The sequence below is a fragment of the Pecten maximus genome, chromosome 13 (assembly GCF_902652985.1).
Source record: "Pecten maximus chromosome 13, xPecMax1.1, whole genome shotgun sequence".
Lineage (NCBI taxonomy): Eukaryota > Metazoa > Mollusca > Bivalvia > Pectinida > Pectinidae > Pecten > Pecten maximus.
Genome location: NC_047027.1, coordinates 26,210,658 through 26,226,445, shown reverse-complemented (window position 1 = coordinate 26,226,445; position 15,788 = coordinate 26,210,658). Strand labels below are relative to the sequence as shown.

Here is a 15,788-nt window from a genome sequence, read left to right as displayed (position 1 = left end):
GCCAGACGGACAGACGCCAAACTCCGCACCACACCATAAGCTCACTTTCTTATAAGGATTCTATGAGATTACCACACACCTTCACTTGCCACCTGGTCGATGGGCTGGTCTAGTTCCTTGGCCATGTACCCAATAATGGAAAAGATGACCAGTCCAGCAAACACACTGGTTACGGAATCAAGGACAGACACAATCACAGCATCACTGTAAGGAAAGAAGATTCATCATCATCATCATCATCATCATCATCTTATGACAATTTCATTAACATCAGAAGTTTTACTGGAAAGGGAAGAAGACATGACTTACAAGGCATTGACATACAGAGTAGTAGCCCTATGGAACAAAGTCAATATTTACAAATGATTCAATTTTAAATTGTGCGAATTTCATGTTTCCTTCATCTGATAAAATTTCACTTGAAATATTTTCACTCGGAACTGATTTGTCTGGTTTAGTCGGATCTGATAATGTTACAGTACAATAGTTTTGTCTTGATTTTATAACTTGACTTTTATCCTGAGTTATAACATGTGCATCAAAATCAATTAACTAATTAATTAATTAGTCAAACAATATCCTAATTTACTTTTATTGTGACTCAAATGATATGAACTGCCCATAAGGAAATGACTAAATCAGTTTACGGTGGCAGCCCAATACATTGTGTGATCCAATGTTCTACCTACTATCACAGAATCAGTCTATGCTGAACTTATCTGTGTGGTCTAAAATGTACTTACTACAGAGTGTTGTTGTGAAACTTGTTATAGCTGGCTAGTGTGATGAGGCCACCCCAACAAGGAGACAGCGAGAAAAATATCTGTACTGCAGCATCACCCCATACCTGTAACAACAAATTGAGAAAAACATATTACATTATTTCCTTATGAAATAAATGGGGAATACACATTCCTGACAAACAAAAGCAAAAAACTTAATCTAGGTTGGTATCTCCATGATAAACGGGGGCCGTGTTGGCCGAGTGGTTAAGGTGTCACAACACTTTATCACTAGCCCTCCACCTCTGGGTTGCGAGTTCGAAACCTACATGGGGCAGTTGCCAGGTACTGACCGTAGGCCGGTGGTTTTTCTCCGGGTACTCCGGCTTTCCTCCACCTCCAAAACCTGGCACGTCCTTAAATGACCCTGGCTGTTAATAGGATGTTAAACAAAAACAAACAAACAAACAAAGTCTCCAAAGGTCTTTACAATGTCACTTCTAGGGATCAGACTCGGGACCCTTTTTTACTAGACTTCCAAATGAGTCAACAAGATTTTCTATTCTCATCTAGTCAGAAGGAAGAAGCAACTAGTATCTTACCAAGGTTACTAGATTTGAAACTGGATAATGTAGAGACAGAAACCATATCTAAGGACCCCACCATTGCATACCTCCATAACCTGATTTAGAAAACCTCAAAGTTTATTCAATTCTGTCAAGCTGTTTTGAAGAATTTGCAAATTAACAATGTTGGACAACCCTGACAACGGACAAACGACGATAGATAGTAATTTTGGCAGTAACCCATACCTCAAATATGAAGTTCCATTGACTAGTAGTGTAGGAGATAAAGCCTTGACAAACTTTTTCTTTAATGTAGGTCAAAGGTCAATATGTAGGTCAGAGTGACCTACTTTTGATACATGACACACTTCCTCACCAAGGTGAAGTATGAAGTTCCAGTGACAATCTTAAGTAGTGACAAAGTTTTGAAGCGGACACGGAAGTGTTTCGTACGCACAGACGCCACGATCACTCTCAGACATCTGCCACTACGTGGTGGGGCCGCCATGATATTTTTTTTTTAATATAACATTTTATTTTATTTAACAACTTAATTTAAACTCCATTTAACAAAGACTATGAAAACCAACCATTATTTACATGGCATAGTATAAATACAGAATTCACCTACCCTCGCACTCAGTAGTTTGTCCCACTGCGGAGTGAGGTAGTAGATGATACCATCGATAGATCCGTCCAGAGTGAGGCTCCTTACGAGTAAAATCAGGAGTACGATGTAGGGGAAAAAGGCCGTGAAGTATACTGCCTGTAAAAACAATGTACAAGGTTAATATAATCACCAACTCACTCTATCATGATTTCCTTTATATTAGGCTTGTCATTACCTGCTAATAGAGTATAAAATGTTGTTTTTTGGAGGTTCTTTTCAAGATTTTTCAGACCATGTACATTTCACAGAACATCACATCAACACACACATATTCACACACGTAAATTTTGATGAGAATTGAAAAAATTCAAAATCAATTACGGTGGTGAAAATGTTTTTATAGCCAAGAATATCTCACTTTGTGAATCAAACCTTTTGGCCATTTCACCCTTGACCAGTTTGTTTGAACAGTATTTTCCAATAACCAATGGGTTTTTTTTATAAATTTTTTTTCAGAAATACTTGGTCTTTTCTATATATATCTACATATATTTTTGGGTTTTAGAATGGTTTTTATTCCCCAGCAAATTTGGAGGGATGCCAGGGTTGGGACCCTGGGTTCACCAGCTCTTCCATCGTGGAGGGATGCCAGGGTTGGGATGGAACCTGTTGTTGGAGGGATGCCAGGGTTGGAATAGAATCTCTCATTGGAGGGATGCCAGGGTTGGGATAGAACCACTCGTTAGAGGGATGCCAGGGTTGGAATGGAACCTGTTGTTGGAGGGATGCCAGGGTTGGGATAGAACCACTCGTTAGAGGGATGCCAGGGTTGGGATGGAACCACTCGTTAGAGGGATGCCAGGGTTGGAATGGAATCTCTCATTGGAGGGATGCCAGGGTTGGGATAGAACCACTCGTTAGAGGGATGCCAGGGTTGGGATAGAACCACTCGTTAGAGGGATGCCAGGGTTGGGATAGAACCACTCGTTAGAGGGATGCCAGGGTTGGGATGGAACCACTCGTTAGAGGGATGCCAGGGTTGGGATGAAACCTGTTGTTGGAGGGATGCCAGGGTTGGGATAGAACCACTCGTTAGAGGGATGCCAGGGTTGGGATAGAACCACTCGTTAGAGGGATGCCAGGGTTGGGATGGAACCACTCGTTAGAGGGATGCCAGGGTTGGGATGAAACCTGTTGTTGGAGGGATGCCAGGGTTGGGATAGAACCACTCGTTAGAGGGATGCCAGGGTTGGGATAGAACCACTCGTTAGAGGGATGCCAGGGATAGAACTTTGGGTTCACCCCTCTTCCATCATGGAACCCCTTGCAAGAGACCCCCTTCACTTCTTTCATTCATTCATTTTTTTTCTAACTTTCAATTTAGGCTATAAATAATCTGTCTGACATGCTTTCTAAATCATACCAACACAACAAAGAATACCAACATAATAACAAAACCATAATTCAAACTCAAAATCAATTGATTAAATGAGGAAAAAATATAAATAAAAATATTGATTTGCATGGAACTCCAGAAAATGTTCAATTAGAATGCTGCAGTAATCACCAACACTCATATTTATGGAGTAGATAATGAACATCTAATTTTGACCATAAACTTTCATCAGCATGCGTCTCTTAAAACTTTGTGTTGTTAACTTCTCTAGTAGGTAATATCTGTGTACCTTACATACCATTTTAAGGTTCATCTAAGTAGTAAATCCGGTGATATTTGTAAGCCTATAAATCATTAATATGGAGCAATTAAACAAAATTAACGTTATCAATTGTTAGAATGTATCATGGCTAATCATGGGCCTTGCTGTTGACATGTAATTTGTTAAGCTGTATGTATATTTCGACGAGACAAATTGAGGACTTACCTTGCCGGATGTTTTGATTCCTTTGGCTAGACAGATGGCAACTAAGACCCAGGCAACTGCTAAACATCCAACCAGCTCCCACTTGATGGTGCCCATAGCATGTACGCCTGGCGTTATACCCAGGACGCTCACACTGAAACATCATACAGATACATGTACGCCTGGTGTTATACCCAGGACGCTCACACTGAAACATCATACAGATACATGTACGCCTGGCGTTATACCCAGGACGCTCACACTGAAACATCATACAGATACATGTACGCCTGGCGTTATACCTAGGACGCTCACACTGAAACATCATACAGATATATGTACGCCTGGTGTTATACCCAGGACGCTCACACTGAAACATCATACAGATACATGTACGCCTGACGTTATACCTAGGACGCTCACACTGAAACATCATACAGATACATGTACACTGACGTTATACCCAGGACGCTCAGACTGAAACATCATACAGATACATGTACGCCTGGCGTTATACCTAGGACGCTCACACTGAAACATCATACAGATACATGTACGCCTGGCGTTATACCCAGGACGCTCACACTGAAACATCATACAGATACATGTACGCCTGATGTTATACCCAGGACGCTCACACTGAAACATCATACAGATACATGTACGCCTGGCGTTATACCCAGGACGCTCACACTGAAACATCATACAGATACATGTACGCCTGGCGTTATACCCAGGACGCTCACACTGAAACATCATACAGATACATGTACGCCTGGCGTTATACCCAGGACGCTCACACTGAAACATCATATAGATACATGTACGCCTGGCGTTATACCCAGGACGCTCACACTGAAACATCATATAGATACATGTACACTGACGTTATACCCAGGACGCTCACACTGAAACATCATACAGATACATGTACGCCTGGCGTTATACCCAGGACGCTCACACTGAAACATCATACAGATACATGTACGCCTGGTGTTATACCCAGGACGCTCACACTGAAACATCATACAGATACATGTACACTGACGTTATACCCAGGACGCTCACACTGAAACATCATACAGATACATGTACGCCTGGTGTTATACCCAGGACGCTCACACTGAAACATCATACAGATACATGTACGCCTGGTGTTATACCCAGGACGCTCACACTGAAACATCATACAGATACATGTACGCCTGGCGTTATACCCATGACGCTCATACTGAAACATCATACAGATACATGTACACATGGCGTTATACCCAGGACGCTCACACTGAAACATCATACAGATACATGTACACTGACGTTATACCCAGGACGCTCACACTGAAACATCATACAGATACATGTACGCCTGGCGTTATACCCAGGACGCTCACACTGAAACATCATAGATACATGTACTGACGTTATACCCAGGACGCTTACACTGAAACATCATACAGATACATGTACACATGGCGTTATACCCAGGACGCTCACACTGAAACATCATACAGATACATGTACGCCTGGCGTTATACCCAGGACGCTCACACTGAAACATCATACAGATACATGTACGCCTGGCGTTATACCCAGGACGCTCACACTGAAACATCATACAGATACATGTACACATGGCGTTATACCCAGGACGCTCACACTGAAACATCATACAGATACATGTACGCCTGGCGTTATACCCAGGACGCTCACACTGAAACATCATACAGATACATGTACGCCTGGCGTTATACCCAGGACGCTCACACTGAAACATCATACAGATACATGTACGCCTGACGTTATACCCAGAACGCTCACACTGAAACATCATATAGATACATACATGTACGCCTGGCGTTATACCCAGGACGCTCACACTGAAACATCATACAGATACATGTACACTGACGTTATACCCAGGACGCTCACACTGAAATATCATACAGATACATGTACGCCTGACGTTATACCCAGGACGCTCACACTGAAACATCATACAGATACATGTACGCCTGGTGTTATACCCAGGACGCTCACACTGAAACATCATACAGATACATGTACGCCTGGTGTTATACCCAGGACGCTCACACTGAAAAATTATACAGATACATGTACGCCTGGCGTTATACCCAGGACGCTCACACTGAAACATCATACAGATACATGTACGCCTGGCGTTATACCCAGGACGCTCACACTGAAACATCATACAGATACATGTACGCCTGGCGTTATACCCAGGACGCTCACACTGAAACATCATACAGATACATGTACGCCTGGCGTTATACCCAGGACGCTCACACTGAAACATCATACAGATACATGTACGCCTGGCGTTATACCCAGGACGCTCACACTGAAACATCATACAGATACATGTACACCTGACGTTATACCCAGGACGCTCACACTGAAACATCATACAGATACATGTACACCTGGCGTTATACCCAGGACGCTCACACTGAAACATCATAGATACATGTACACTGACGTTATACCCAGGACGCTCACACTGAAACATCATACAGATACATGTACGCCTGGTGTTTTACCCAGGACGCTCACACTGAAACATCATAGATACATGTACACTGACGTTATACCCAGGACGCTCACACTGAAACATCATACAGATACATGTACACCTGGTGTTATACCCAGGACGCTCACACTGAAACATCATAGATACATGTACACTGACGTTATACCCAGGACGCTCACACTGAAACATCATAGATACATGTACACTGACGTTATACCCAGGACGCTCACACTGAAACATCATACAGATACATGTACGCCTGGTGTTTTACCCAGGACGCTCACACTGAAACATCATACAGATACATGTACGCCTGGTGTTATACCCAGGACGCTCACACTGAAACATCATACAGATACATGTACGCCTGGTGTTATACCCAGGACGCTCACACTGAAACATCATACAGATACATGTACACTGACGTTATACCCAGGACGCTCACACTGAAACATCATACAGATACATGTACGCCTGTACCCAGAAACACAGAAAGACAGACAGGCTGATGAACAGACAGATAGTGCCCTCTGGTGGCTAACTTACTGGAAGTATTCATCACTGGGGGAGCGGAGGTTGACGCCCTTTGTGAGGTTGGTACAGTCTAGTCCGTCCCTGAAGGTGTCATTAAGAAGTGATAAGTTATAGCACGCTCCATCACACCAGGCCCCACTGCTCTCAGCACAATTCTTCATCTCAAAGCGGGAGCCCTCACTGCAGGCTGAATAAACATACAACGGGGCTGTCAATATTCTATAACTATTATAATTTATTACAGGGTCAACATGACCTGTAATACCAAAACATTCTAACATTTAATATTTATTCTACCATGTTTGCTTTGCAACGGCAGTTTTGATTGGTTTAAAACCATGTATTATTTTCCAATAATACACGCTCGTGCCAATAATACACGCTCGTGAGTCACGGCTGTTACAACTTTATATATCTAATATTCACGTATTTCTATAAGGTTACAATAGCCGAGTGGGCTAATGGGTTAGTCTTTCGTTAAATTTTTATCACGACGCGAGTTCGAATCCTACGGAGGCCCCCTTTTTTTTCTTTTCTTTATCCCTTTTTTTTAATTTTCTACTGTAGTGCCTGTAAAGAAATGTATATTTTATCAACAAATAATGCAATACTCAAGAAATAAATTGCAAGGTTTTCCCGGGGTTTCTTTGCTGTTTTTCTATTAGAAAGAGGTCGATCTCAGAACTAAACAGTACATGGTAGAATAGAAATAATCAACTTTGATTGCCTGCGGCCTTCGTTACTAATTTAATTGCAAAATATCCTCGTCCTCGTTGTATATCCTGCAACAATACACGAGTCATCGTTAATTATTTCTTAAATAACATTTAATAATCTCTATTACTAAATCATAATTTCTATTACTGAATCAATCTGCATTTTTTTGGAATATATTTAGGGGATAGTACATTGTTTTTCGTGGCTGTACTGGTGATTAGAACATAAAATCTGGTTTGAACTCCCAGACCGATACTATCCCCATTCTAACACATTTAATGTTAAATATATTTAGAAACATTGTTTTACATCCCTACAAGTACGCTGTTAAGTACTCTGTGACCTCCGCTAGTGACGTGTCATACTGTAGCGAACTGACCAAGCTTTCAAAGTCGGTCAATTGGCCACGGCCATACAGGCGAGACTTTGATCTGTATGTTGACAAAGCGGTGTATTTGGATTGTTGTGAAAGTCCTGTTACCGAAGATTTAACAACATATTTGGATGAACTCTGCAATATTCATAGCGATATGTATGTTTTGACAAAATCAGTGTTGATGTGTTTCTTTAGGCCCAACTGCTATGTGAAATTTTATGCACTTGTTCCATTTCATTTCGGATTTTACTTGGCTAGATGCCTTCACACGGACGGAATAAACATTTCAATCAATAAATGACAGTAAGAACAATATTTACTATTTTTATTTAATATATTCAACTAATTCATCCTTTTCGGTTTCTTCACTTTCATTCCAATCTCATGAATCCTCAATCATAAATGATGCGGAGGCGAACTTTATGCCATATTGTTTTGACTAGAAACGGGGCTAAACTCGATTTATCATTATTCTATCCCAGATTAGAACATGGCCCATAACCAATCAAAACATGCGTTGCAAACGAATCGTGTTAGAATACAGGATAAATGTAAAGCTCTGTTAAAGAATTGATACAATATTTAATATTTTGATGGAAGTTTGGTCTGTAGACTTGCTCAGAAATGTTCCCAATGTTGCGAGAGTAAAAATGGCACAGAAGTGAGCTTTACAAGATTACAAAAGTGGCTAAGTATCATAACCACAGAATTTTAGTTTATTCAAAAGAAATTGTATAAAGATTTTGTCACATTCTACGTCCCCTGTGACCCTCAAAGTGGATAATTAGAAGTTCAATCATTTCAACAAACTTGGAACTTTTTATCCAAGTGTGTAACTGGCCAAATATTCAGAAATTTGTTAATTGCACATTTGACTGTCTGTAACCTTGAGACTTTGAGAGTAGCCTGGACCAAGGTTGTCTACTCATTCATTTGAACAAACTTGAGAAACTCATTCATTAGAACAAACTTGAGAACACCTTAGCCCAGCAGATAACTGGTTGAGTAATCAGAACACATTTTGGTTTAAAAATCAGAGCTCACTTGTTAATTGTTGATAAATACGACCCAGGTAAGACAGGATCATTTATGTGAAGAAGTGCACAGCCCTTCATCCCATTATAATAATCAAGGTATTTTTGCCTCATTTTGAGAAGGAAATTGGTGAATGAAGAAAGAATTTCTCAGGAGTAAACCAAAAATTTTGGGAATCTGGTTTAATTATGAAAAAAAAATCTTTTGGGAATGGGGCCACCTCGCAGCCCCAAAACGCCCTCAGAAAAAGTCCTGTCAGTGTCAGATGAAGTTCTTAGAATAATTCAATACATTTGACACCTGCGACATTGAAAGTATAAGTCAAGGTCATTCATTTGAACAAACTCCATATGCCTACCTGAAGTACTCCACTCGCCACACAGACTCCAGGGCAAGACAGCAGCAAATGAAGCAAATAGGTAATACAGAGTATAGGCGATGATCATGTTGTAGTATATACAGATATATACTGAGACGATGAACATAGCCCAGCCCACGCCTGAAACATAGCATAAATATAGGACATAAACACAATGTTAACACATACGACACAAGAAGAGGCTCAAAGGGCCTTTGTATGACATAAAACATTCTCATCTCATATGGTAATTTTACAACAGTCAACAGAAAAATGTGCTCCCTCTTCCCTGTTGTTGACTATAGTCGACATAATTTCAAGCTGCCTCTTCCCCGCTGTCGACTACAGTTGACATTATGTTTCAAGCTCCTTCTTTCCCACTGTCGATTATAGTCGATATAATTTCAAGCTCCCTCTTCCCGCTGTGGACTATAGTCGACATAATTTCAAGCTCTCTCTTCCCCGCTGTTGACTATAGTCGACATAATTTCAAGCTCCCTCTTCCCCGCTGTTGACTATAGTCGACATAATTTCAAGCTCCCTCTTCCCCGCTGTTGACTATAGTCAACATAATTTCAAGTTCCCTCTTCCCCGCTGTCGACTACAGTTGACATTGTTTCAAGCTCCTTCTATCCCACCGTCGACTATAGTAGTCGACATAAATTCAAGCTCCCTCTTCCCCACATGTATACTATATATGACAGGCTAAGCTGACATCATTTAGGTGTTACTTTGCTGAAAACAGTGCCAGACACATACAATTATCTAATACAATGACATTATAAAAGGTGTTCCAAGACTTTCTCTATAGGTTGTTGATGTAAACAATATGGCTACTTACTACATTATCATTACAGATATCACTGTCTCGGAAGTTGTATAGTGTTCAATGCGATATTTCTCAATAATATAAGATGATAGCTCTAAACTTTGTTTTTTTATATGAGAAAACAAAACACCAAAAAGGCACATGTAGTCTGTAATTTTGTTTAAACATCTAGGGGAAGCCCCATAACTAATTCCGCTGCGGAATCTGGAAAGAACACAAAGTACGGAAAGAGTTTAATTAGAATTTCTTCTATTTGGTCTTCCCTTCAATCCTTAATGTGTCCGACCCCTGTTTATAGAAAATTTACTCCTCTCTAACAAAGGATGTTTTAAGTGTAGGGTATTTCTCTTCTCCCAAAGTCCACAATGACTAAATCTGATTAAGTTCCTTTCAGCTGTTCAGGAAAAGTAGTGATTTAAGAAAAAACTTGACAGACAACAGACACTACCGTGTTATATCTACATGTATCATTGTATGTATAAAGTTTAGCTGAAATTAAAAGTGCAGAGATAGCTCAGTTTGTAGAGTGCTGTGCTAATGCACCCTAGTAGTAACACATCTGTTGACATTCAAATCTGATGAAAATTAGGGCTGGTATCACACACAAATCAACAACATGAACCTATAAAATACAAAGTGTTGCATTATCAATCATGTCAAATTGTTTGAAAGTCTACTGTTTGTTTTGTAAACCTTCCTTAACCAGCCAGCTGGGTCATACAAGTTTTGAGAGAAACCAACTGTCAGGGTCATATAACGACAGGTGTCAAGGGGACACCAACTGTTGGGGTCATATAACGACAGGTGTCAAGGGGACACCAACTGTCAGGGTCATATGAGGACAGGTGTCAAGGGGACACCAACTGTTGGGGTCATATGAGGACAGGTGTCAAGGGGACACCAACTGTCAGGGTCATATGAGGACAGGTGTCAAGGGGACACCAACTGTTAGGGTCATATGAGGACAGGTGTCAAGGGGACACCAACTGTTGGGGTCATATAACGACAGGTGTCAAGGGGACACCAACTGTCAGGGTCATATGAGGACAGGTGTCAAGGGGACACCAACTGTTGGGGTCATATGAGGACAGGTGTCTAGGGGACACCAACTGTTGGGGTCATATGAGGACAGGTGTGTAGGGGAACACCAACAGTCAGGGTCATATGAGGACAGGTGTCAAGGGGACACCAACTGTCAGGGTCATATGAGGACAGGTGTCAAGGAGACACAAACAGTCATGGTCATATGAATCCTACACAGGCAAATATTTTTAGATAAATTTGACCTGAAATTGACATGAGATTGACCTGAAATTGACATGAAAGTTTCTTCATGTGAAATTGACCTTATTTTCAGGTTATTTTCAAGTCAATTTCAGGTCAACTTTATGTGAAAATTTTCAGGTCAATGTCATGTTAAAACGTTCATGTCAAATTGACCTGAGAGAGGAAATTTGTCAATTCATGCCAAGAAATTGACCTGAATTGACATGAAGGCATATTGCCTGTGTAGAAGGACAAATGTACCTATAAAATCCATATTCATTTATATTATATACTTAATTCTTTATGAATACACTGAATTCCAAATACAAATATTTATAGTAGTTAATCTTAATTCTCACCACCAACAACTTTTTGAAGAATTGCATATTTTATGATTTGAGCTATGAATACCTTCAGGTAGTCATTATAGTATATATCTGGGTGAGTTGAGTATGTGTACACACTGTTTTCAGGCACACTACGTTGTAGGGTGTGTAGATGTGTAGAGACACATGTTGTTAGTCTGTCCCCACTGCCTATCAGTGCCATTAAGCTGTTGCCCCCTGGTAGCCCCTCTCTCCAACTTTCCCACATACATTGAATGCATAGAGATATCCTCTACATACACATACTTCTACTCTACTATAGTTAGTATCTCCTTGACAGACAGCCTGTCTGAAGCTCAGAAACCTTCCACCATAGAATTCCTATAAGGTGAAATTTTCCTTACATTACTCTGACGTAATTATCAATAGTTAATACATTGTTATGACGTAAATATCAATAGTCAATGCCATTCAATTTATAATATACTTAAGAAATAATTACTTCATTTTCCTTTTTAAATATGAATTATTCAACAATTTCAATAGACTAATATTAAATTTTTATGTCTACACAAAAAATGAGACTTCTGGTAAAATAAAGACCTCAGTCAATATTGATCACGAAAACAAGAAGTGGAAACAGGGTAAAACATGTCTTTTTCATTAGAAAAGATATGTTTTAACTTTTCAAATTTTTCCACAACTCAAATTTAAAAAACCTCAGGCAGAGATTAACGGCAATGATTACATTACAATTGAGTGTTTAAAGACTGTATACAGCGTACTACTACATAGCACTCAATTGAGAAACCTAGTCTAAATAATCGTTCACAAGCTTGATGATTTATTTTGTACTTTAAATTAAAGTTAGAAAGAATTCTCTTTTGAATATGAGAAATCTGTGCTCAGCATTTTGACCAATTAGAACTATGTATATGGTAAATATTTATTTATTTACTTATGTTTATTTTAGTTTGTTTGTTTATAAGTCTGGAAGAGCAGACTTTTAAGATCATGAATCTAACAAGCCTTACTGAGATATTGTATCAGAACAATAGTAAATGCTGTTTCAACTTGTCTGATCTGTAATCCAGTTTAACAATTGTTTACCTAGTGCGGTATTTTTTCTAAACTTTTCACTTTTGTATTATGATAGTCTACCCGTGACATAATACACCACTTACAATTTAATCTCCGTAATGATCCTCTGAATGACCGACCGACTTTTGCTGGGGATTTTCCGTTGAAAACTCTACCTAAATAGCCTACATTTACATTTCAATATCAATAGCAGTCTATGCCGTAAGGAATTATGGAAAAATGACACAATTTTCATAAAAATTGGGAAAATATTCATGATTATTTCTTCATTTTGGGAAAATTATTACACACTTCAGCAAGGGAAAACATGATATTCTTGTCTGCAAAACACTTGAATAAATACTCTGTGTTAAATCTGTTATTATCCAGAAACGAGGCCAAATAGACCAGACTAGGAACAATGTGATTAACCTGTACTAGGTACATTAAGCAATTATTCAACCATGCCTTAGTGACCACCTGCATTAAGTGATTCCCTCTCATAATATATGGCCGTATTTTTCCTCCCAATCTCCCAATGCAATCTACACCAGTTACCAATGGCGGATTTAAGAGGGGCAGGAGAATGCATGATTTTACATTTACCTGACTGAAAATCCTGTATCCGACCCTGGTTACCTGAACCTGAATCAAAAGACCACCTGTCACATAACCTCTTTCTTGTCCCCCTTGGAAGGTCACATATGACAGGTTTGACTGTATAATGAGTGTTGACCAGGCCCCGGACCAGCTTCATAAAAATTCCTTAACTTAAGTAAATTCTTAAACTTAAAATTTTCCATAGAAAAGCAGAATTTAAGGGGAAAATCTTAAGTCAAGGAACCTTCTTTAATTCTGTAATGTATTGGTGTCGTCTATTTGGCCTCGTGGGGCCGCGGTGGCCGAGTGGTTAAGGTGTCCTGACACTTTAACACTAGCCCTCCACCTCTGGGTTGCGCGTTCGAAACCTACGTTGGGCAGTTGCCAGGTACTGACCGTAGGCCGGTGGTTTTTCTCCGAGTACTCCGGCTTTCCTCCACCTCCAAAACCTGGCACGTCCTTAAATGACCCTGGCTGTTAATAGGACGTTAAACAAAAACTAAACAAATTGGCCTCGTTTCTGGATAATAACAGATTTAACACAAATTCCATTTTTTTTTTTTTAATTTTCTTGAAAGGTAAATGAAAAATAAAAGAATAATTGTAAATGAAAAGTCCTCTTACACAGCAATTACAGTTGATAAGCGTGCAATACCTCCTGCAAAAATTTCATTTTTTTTTTATAATTTTCTTAAATGGTAAATGAAGAATAAAAGAATAATTGTAAATGACAATTCAATATGATCACTATGTATATGTACATGCAGTTTCAATGAGTATGGAAATTTTTGGTTCAAGTGTTATTTTATGATCTAATTAAGCAAATTATAATCATAATGCAGTTAACTACACCTGAATGGCTTTATTCATGTCTAGTAGAATACAATATGTTCAAACTGTTCAATACTACAGCGTACATGGCACACCGACATATCTAAATACATGTACCTAAAATTGTTAATGACCGTCTTATTGTAATGGGAAGGAGTAACGGAAAAATACCATACCCGTACAGGTGTCATGTGGGATTTGTATCCCCCAAAGAATTAGTACCCGGTGTCATATAAGATAAGTATCCCCCATAGGATTTGTATCCGGATACTAAAACTGGCCATAGGATTTGTATCCTCCCCATAGGAAAAGTATCCCCCCTATTCATACGAAACCTTATCTGTATACGGGTGTTCAATACAATGAATTTATATACTAGAAAGTATTAATGAACTCTTTTTTTGATAATTGGAGGATTAAAGGAGTTTTTAAGATATTGGGAGAATGGACTGCAGGGGTGTATGTTTTATATACAGACTTATCTATTTAATCATGACATGTCAATTTAAGTGACAGCAAATATGATATAAACAATTTGCAGTGGTTCCCTGTTCACTTTTATATATGTGTTCATCTCTGCATAACTGGTGACTCTTAACCTAGGTGTATATAATGGTTGTCATCAAAGACAATTAGGGAGGGGGTGGTGAGCAGTCATGCATGGGGTCTATAGCCATAGGAATTGTATCCCCCCTACTTTATGTCATTTAATCTGATTTCTATAGCCATAGGATTTGTATCCCCCTCTACTTTATGTCATATTAGTTGATTTCTATAGCCGTAGGATTTGTATCCCCCTACATTATGGCATTTAAGCTGATTTCTATAGTCGTAGGAATTGTATCCCCCCAACTTAAGTATGTCATTAAAATTATGGTTCTTATTGGAAAACCTGTTTATAGTGACCGGTTGCCATAGCAACCATAATTTTGAGAAAAAGAAAGAGGCATGCACATCTACACATGGTCTATACGGGGTATACTCATCTTCTATCGAAGTAACAAGATAGGTACAAACATGGTCTAACAGTAACTGGTGGGCATACTCATGTTCTATCAAAGTAACAAGATAGGTACAAACATGGTCTAACAGTAACGGGTGGGCATACTCATGTTCTATCAAAGTAACAAGATAGGTACAAACATGGTCTAACAGTAACGGGTGGGCATACTCATGTTCTATCAAAGTAACAAGATAGGTACAAACATGGTCTAACAGTAACTGGTGGGCATACTCATGTTCTATCAAAGTAACAAGATAGGTACAAACATGGTCTAACATTAACGGGTGGGCATACTCATGTTCTATCAAAGTAACAAGATAGGTACAAACATGGTCTAACAGTAACGGGTGGGTAAACTCATATTCTATCGAAGTAACAAGATAGCTAGTTTACATGTTTTGATAGTATTAGTATAACAAAAGGCAATATAGATAATATTATAGATAAAGATAACAAAATGTTATTTTTTGCACAACAAAAGATGTGACCCTTACGTGGTTTCAGTATAGAATTATACATGGA

General features: G+C 39.3%; 1 protein-coding gene across 1 annotated transcript in view; it reads right to left on the bottom strand.

Moving 5' to 3' along the window:
- The window catches only part of LOC117340919 (sodium- and chloride-dependent glycine transporter 1-like), a 39,670-nt gene that overhangs the window by 14,831 nt on the left and 9,051 nt on the right, over nucleotides 1-15,788 (bottom strand). Inside the window, exons 4-9 of the mRNA XM_033902702.1 lie at nucleotides 9,332-9,472; nucleotides 6,858-7,032; nucleotides 3,782-3,914; nucleotides 1,920-2,054; nucleotides 744-847; nucleotides 80-204 (exon numbers count right to left, since the gene is read on the bottom strand). Of these exons, the coding sequence (XP_033758593.1) occupies nucleotides 80-204; nucleotides 744-847; nucleotides 1,920-2,054; nucleotides 3,782-3,914; nucleotides 6,858-7,032; nucleotides 9,332-9,472 (813 nt within the window). The remainder of the gene's footprint in view (nucleotides 1-79; nucleotides 205-743; nucleotides 848-1,919; nucleotides 2,055-3,781; nucleotides 3,915-6,857; nucleotides 7,033-9,331; nucleotides 9,473-15,788) is intronic.